General features: G+C 38.6%; 1 protein-coding gene across 2 annotated transcripts; it reads right to left on the bottom strand.

Annotated features, from left to right (window-relative positions):
* Positions 1 to 773: 773 nt before the first annotated feature.
* Positions 774 to 6,501, bottom strand: LOC149827039 (ribose-phosphate pyrophosphokinase 4-like). 2 transcript variants are annotated; one of them, XM_090020209.1, is made up of 7 exons: positions 6,184 to 6,501; positions 4,865 to 5,180; positions 3,302 to 3,397; positions 3,123 to 3,191; positions 2,883 to 3,011; positions 1,203 to 1,299; positions 774 to 1,100 (listed from the first exon to the last, which is right to left on the bottom strand). In XM_090020209.1, the coding sequence occupies exons 1-7, from the start codon at positions 6,306 to 6,308 to the stop codon at positions 967 to 969; spliced, it is 966 nt and encodes a 321-aa protein (XP_089876335.1). In that variant the 5' UTR covers positions 6,309 to 6,501; the 3' UTR covers positions 774 to 966. The 2 variants fall into 2 exon arrangements, with proteins under 2 accessions (XP_089876335.1, XP_089876336.1); XM_090020210.1 differs by having other exon boundaries at positions 774 to 1,097; positions 6,184 to 6,500.

Raw genomic sequence — 6,501 nt, 5'->3', positions numbered from 1 at the left:
CATGTGCATCCAAATTATATTATCGGCGAAGTTTCCAGACCTAATAAATATATGCAGGTGCATTAGACCCGATGAAGTTTCAATGTGTTAACCATGTTTTTGACTTCAAAAGAACTGCATTTTTACAAATGCACGAATCCTTTGTTAAAATGTTTATAGCATCACATAACAATGATCCCCTAGTGCATTATCTTCAGTGTTAAAGAGTAATTGGGTGCATATTATTTCCACCTGAGAATGCTTGCTTTGATGTTGATTTGCTTGGCATTGTGAACTCAACCAGGCTTGCATCAGCGTAATCACAGACCCATCAAGCTTATTTAAAACTTCAGAACTCAAATTCCATAATGGGGTTAATGAATAGGCAAGGTTTGTGAACTTAAATCACATGGCTGGGCTTGCATGCCATATACCATCAAGCAACATCACAATTTAGAGGCCAACCATAATACATACAGAAGGGATAAGACTGCATTTGATGGTCCTTGGTATTGAGTTTTTGTAATGTGGTTTTCGATAGCAAAAATTGGAATGTGAATGTGAATGTTAACATCTTGTTTGGTTAACATGGTGGCTTTTAAGTAAATGGTGAACACAATTTCATGTCCAGTGAAACTTTGGACCACCTGCCAAAGTCTCATGCTGGATGATGGTCGAAGACAGGCATGTTGTTGTCCCATAATGAAGGTTCAACTATTTCAATCCAAACATATCATAAAACGATGAACAGGAGTTGAATGTTTGAATCTAAACAAACCATAAAAGCCACACAATTTGCTAATAATAACTGTTCATCAATCTGTCATAAAGACGAGCCTCAGATAAATGGGCAACAAAATTCTTATGACCCTCTCTCTCTCTCTCAGCAAATACTTGAAATTCAGTACTTAATAATTCAAATATCTATACACTGATGAAGGATATCCCATTTCCTCAAAAACACCATGGTGATGAATTTCATGCTTGTCAAATTTGAAGAGCATCAGCAATGGAGCCTGCAAGGCTCAGCACCTCAAAAGGGGCATTGCCTTCTACAGCCTTCACAGTAAGAGGGCATGAATCCGTGATCCAGAAGTATGCAAAACGTTTCTCGGAGCCTTCTGAGGAAAAAAAGATGGAAAATAAAGCACAAAAACCTGACAAAGATGATTTAGCAATGCATATTTCCTTAAAAGAAATCAGAAAAAGCAACGCGCAGTTACCATCTTTGTGCATAAATAGCTCCCATGATCTCTTTGGAAACACACCATGAGTGACATAGGCGCTGACCTTTGCAGCGCCATGAGCAGCCAAAACTTTCTGCAAAGTTAAAAAGTATTAAGATAGTATAAGCTAACGTTCAACCTTCAGAGCAAATTCAATTATACTCCCCCTTCAATTTTGTTTAAAAAAATTAAACCTAATGCCTGAAGTTCAAGCATAAAAACTCACAGTAAGAAACATGCTTATGATATCAGGTAAAACAGCAAGGCACACAGAAAAATATGGTTCATAATCCGTGAAAAATGGGTTCTATCTTGCTCGGCAGAAATGGCATGAGGGCACTGGGACACCAATTAGGCTATGTTTGGGAGCCTTGAATTGGAGGTTTTGTTGTGGTTTCCCCCCATATTCATATCCTCTCTTGCTGTTTGGAAGCAGTGGCGTGGATGAAACAATGCATTGGGAATGGTGTTGGCAACCCCAACACCACATTTCAACACTATTCACAAGATGTTTTTGGCAACTCCATCTGTCAACATCACACATTGGCAAAACAATATTTTGCCACACTGAAACCGTGTTTCCATCCCAATGCAAGGCTCTCAAACATAGCCTTAGTCACAACCGGATCAGATCATACATAAACCATGGAGTTGAGGAAAGAAGCTAAGTGGGAATATTTTTGAAGTCCTTGAGTATTGCATCTTCAACTTTCTCAAAAGGGAAAGACCTTCATGGGCCTGTTTGTTAATGTAAAATAAACAAGGCCCGCTTCAACTGACTTCTCAAAGGAAAAAAGGGAACTTATAGGATGTTGATATGCAACACTAAAGAAGGCCTGCACAAAATCACTGTAAGGTGCACACACGGTTGAAAAAAAAATCAGGAATGCCAAAACAAAAGCAGTAGCACAGAACCATTGGCAGCAAAAACAAGGACGACTATGCTTGCAGGTGAAATCTTGATAAGTTTACATATGATAATCAGCCCTAAATTCTAAATCTGAACTTGTTGAAAGACTGAAATCTGAAAATTAATTTTGACAGCCTGCATCCTCTCAAAAAAAAAAAAGATTGGGCAGCCTGCATCATCAAATCATGCCCTCCTATTGAAGGAATTGGGAGAGCCATCGAAGTTCAGAGGGGTATCATAAGTTGGGACCTGAAATTTCATGGAAAACTTTGTTTAACGTTAGATAGGAACCTGGAGAAGTATGATTTGCACACATAACCACATCTAATTAAGACAAAGGATGATGAAGATGATGATCGAGTCCATTCTAGATAAAATATTCAATCTAGAACAGAAAGTTGCAGAGATCTATTTCCAGTGATAACACACGATGTACTGGAGAGACCAAAACACCTTGTTTGTGTTACATGGAGCAAAGGTTTTTATGTTCTTTGCAGGAAAACGTTGATTTATCTCCACTCCCTGTCATATTCAATACTCTAAATCATTAGTTATGCAATTATGTATTTGTCATTTCTTACCTGAACTAACAGCAAAACATATCAAGTATCCATATATTCAATATTTGCATGATGTTTGTCATATGATATTTTCTCCCTCACATATATTTTTTTCAAAGTAATTGATAAAAAATGACATGTTTCAGCAAAGCATCCACAGAAAATGGAAATACTAATACCTGAATTGTGAACAGTAAAATTCTATACCTGACACTCAATAAGTGTACCACCAGATTGTACCAAATCATCAACAATTACGACATGTCGGCCCTCAGGATTTCCTTCCTTCAGACGTACAATCCTCTTATCACCTTCACGAACCTTGGTGCATACCACCTGAAATATCACATCCAAATGACAATGCTATTAGTCTGTCACAGACAAATACTGAGCCTTAGCCGGTTGAAGAAGAGATAAAAGGCGCGCAGATGGTGAGATAATTCTGACCATTGGAAAGTGCTGCAATTGCTTATAAAATCGCTTCCAAGCACCATCATCTGGGAATGCCACAATGATCTGGAAGTGATGTAGAACTTAAAACAGTAAATATTCACATAAAAGTCCATTCCAAAACAACCAGCACTTGCACTTCTTTATCCAAGCAAGAAAACTACTGCAACACTCACATTGTCAGAATCAGGAAGTTGATGAAGGCGTTGCTTGAGAAGAGGAATTCCAGTCTCAAAGCATGGCAAAACATGATCACCAAAGTAAAACCTTTCCTGTAAGAGTCAAAACACAGCCATTTAGGAACTAGATTAGATAATGAACATCAAGGAAGTGAAAATGTGAAAGATGGATATGCAAATGGACAATCTTTAATCAAGTACTTTTCAATGGATATGGGTCTAAAATATCATGAAACATGACAACACAAATGCAAACCAAGTTTGAGATTCTATCAAGATGTATCATGACTCTCACATGCCTAGAATTTGAACGTCACATGCATCCATGTGTCCATCTCTCCGTGATATATTATATCAGTTGGGCAATTAGATAACTAGTATTTTTTTATGACGAGGAGGAACCCTCACCGAGGCGAGGAAAACCCTGGATGGGGCCCCACGACCACCCTGCCTTACATTGATAACTGCTTGTATTTTAAGATCACGTTGATTTCCAATCAGCTCTGGAATGAGTTTCCTCATCATTGATATTTGTGTTCTCCTAGAATTTACTTGTTTCCCAGAAAAGCAACAGACAGAAACAGTAACTTCAAAGCCCACAAAGACACAAAAATATTAATAGTTTTAAATAAAAATTTCAGTAACCAATATAATTTATATGTACAAATGTGAATATATTTTTAATCAATTAAACAATAGAAAAATGTGCTCTCATGTCCTAGTTTACAAAATTTGCATATTCATGTCTTGTACTGGTATCAAGTCCCTGTCTGTGTCCATGTCCTTGTGACATAGCATTAAAGACAACTTGCCTCCACCAAATCCATGCTAATCAGCTCATCTGTTTTCCTGATATGAAAGAGGGGATGCCAAAAAATAAATGTAACAAGTATGAGTGGCAGTGCCATATGAGCAGATCATGTTACCAACTTACCAGTGTACACAAATGATACACATGCATGATGCACATGCAAATCTATGTGCTTATGGAGTAAATGTGCATCCTCAGCTGTTGGAGGATTTCAAAGGATTTTTTTTTTTGGGGATGAGGGAAAACCACCTCACTCCTCACTCGTTGGTGTAAAAACCCCAGATCCCCCTTGCCCACCAGAGAGTACATCCAGCTTCAGCCTCGCAGCAAGGGATGCACACCCCTGGGTTTCGAGCTCATGACATCCCTTCAGCTTCCTGAAGTTCACAAGTCACCCCTACCAGATGAGTAGAGCCCTTGTGGGCCAATACGATAAGAAAAACATTATTTTAACAGAGTAAATAAATGATGCACATTTGCACATGCATGTGTGTGCTATAGAGTAAATGTGCAGACACAATTTTTGGTGGATTTCAAATAAAATATTATTGCAGCATGAAAAAGAAAAACAAGCAAAACTTCAAATTAGCAGCAAGATGTCAAAAAGACAACAAACAATTAAAACTTATATCTACTACAATTGCTAACAGTAGCTAAAGACTTACAGAAAGATTTTGAATACTAGCTAGTAATGGTGATTATAGAGGATATTAAATTACTGATATATATGAAACACAAAGAAAACCAACCTGCAAAGCATGAATGTCATATGTAACTAAGCTGGTCGGACCACCACGAGATATCGGTATATTCGATAGTATACGTGCTAAGGTAAATGCGGTGGCAACATCACCTTCCTCTTCCATGCGCTCAAAAGAACCAGTTGGGAAAAATGGCAAAACCAATGAGAAAGAAGCAACAAAAAGTCTTGGCAGTGCATATATAACAGAGAGCTGCTCAAAAATGACACCAGGGGAACTGAAAGAAGCTAGGAATGCAACATGCTGGCCCCGGATATCATGTGCATTGTTGATGAAGAGGTTTGGGAAGCCGTCATCAAAGGACCTGTTTTACATGAACTAGAATCAAATCTCACAAGTAGTATCATACTATCATCAATTGCAATATGCATTTCTGTAAACCCAATGCATATGTAGACAGTTGTGTGCACAACACATTACAAGATGCAACATCAAGTGAAGCTGTTACACACACACAAGATTCAAATCTCACAAGTAGAAAGATTCAACATCTCATCAGTTGCAATAGGAACTTCCGCAATCCATTGTATATCTAAACGGACGGTTTTATGCACAACACATTACAAGATACGACATACAGACACGTCAACCACATTGGCTTTCTTTTTCTGTTGTTTTATACTGTTTTTCACCTCCGGTGAAGAGAGATGAGAATTAAGCAGAACATCAAAATCATAATACAGGAGATTGAAAAGTTCAACAATAAGCAGAACTATTAACACGGTTAGCAAAACAAGAAGCACAGTCTGCTCCCCAAAGAGAGAGATGATCATGCATCAACCATATCTAGCAACAGCCAACTACACCGTGACTCGATTGAATTAATATACTGCGAAACCCTTCCCTCATATAGAACCTCCTCCTTCCAGTCTCTCTTTGTTACATAAAGGGTCACATCCATTCATCAGTTAGTTTTTACATCTACACAGAAGAACACACAAAGACACAAAACCGCCATAGTTTTGAAGGTCACTCACCACAAACAAAGAAACCCAATATATTCTCAAGTATCGCATAACACGTACATAAACATGCAGAAATGCAGGTACCCACCAGAATAAATGCATCAATCCATAAGACCAAACAGAAATTCCCCATAACCACATGCACAATTGCTAAAATCTCAGATTCTACAATTCACCACGCGAAGAAACTACATTCAAACATGCACAGACAACCAAACGCACAGAGAAATTCTAATTCCTCGCTAATTTTAAAGGACACCAACATACCCAAACACCTCAAAATCCACATGAACCTCATCAAACGATACAACCCACAAGCAAAGAAGGAAAAGGAAGGATTACCTCCAACAGATAGACTGCAACAGAATGCAGTCTGATTTAGCGGCAATTGCGCTGGCGAGATCTTCGTTCTCCATGCAGTAGAAAAGGTATATGAGCTTCTTCTTCTTGGCGTTCACGACCTCCATCCCTTCTCCTACAACCAAAAAGCTCTCACTACCAGATTCTGTCCCACTCTTCCTCCTCTAGAGCTAAAGATACAGACTCAGGGCAACACAAAGCTGCAGATGGGCGTAGAGACAACGCCTGATGCTCGCTTCTCAGATGCTTTAAGGGAATGACGATCCACCTGCGGTACCTCACTAAGAAAAGGAAGAATAC

The sequence above is a fragment of the Nuphar pumila genome, chromosome 10, assembly GCF_984573655.1.
Source record: "Nuphar pumila chromosome 10, dmNupPumi1.hap1.1, whole genome shotgun sequence".
NCBI lineage: Eukaryota > Viridiplantae > Streptophyta > Magnoliopsida > Nymphaeales > Nymphaeaceae > Nuphar > Nuphar pumila.
Note: the sequence above shows the minus strand (reverse complement) of the source record. Positions and strands in the feature narration are given on the sequence as shown.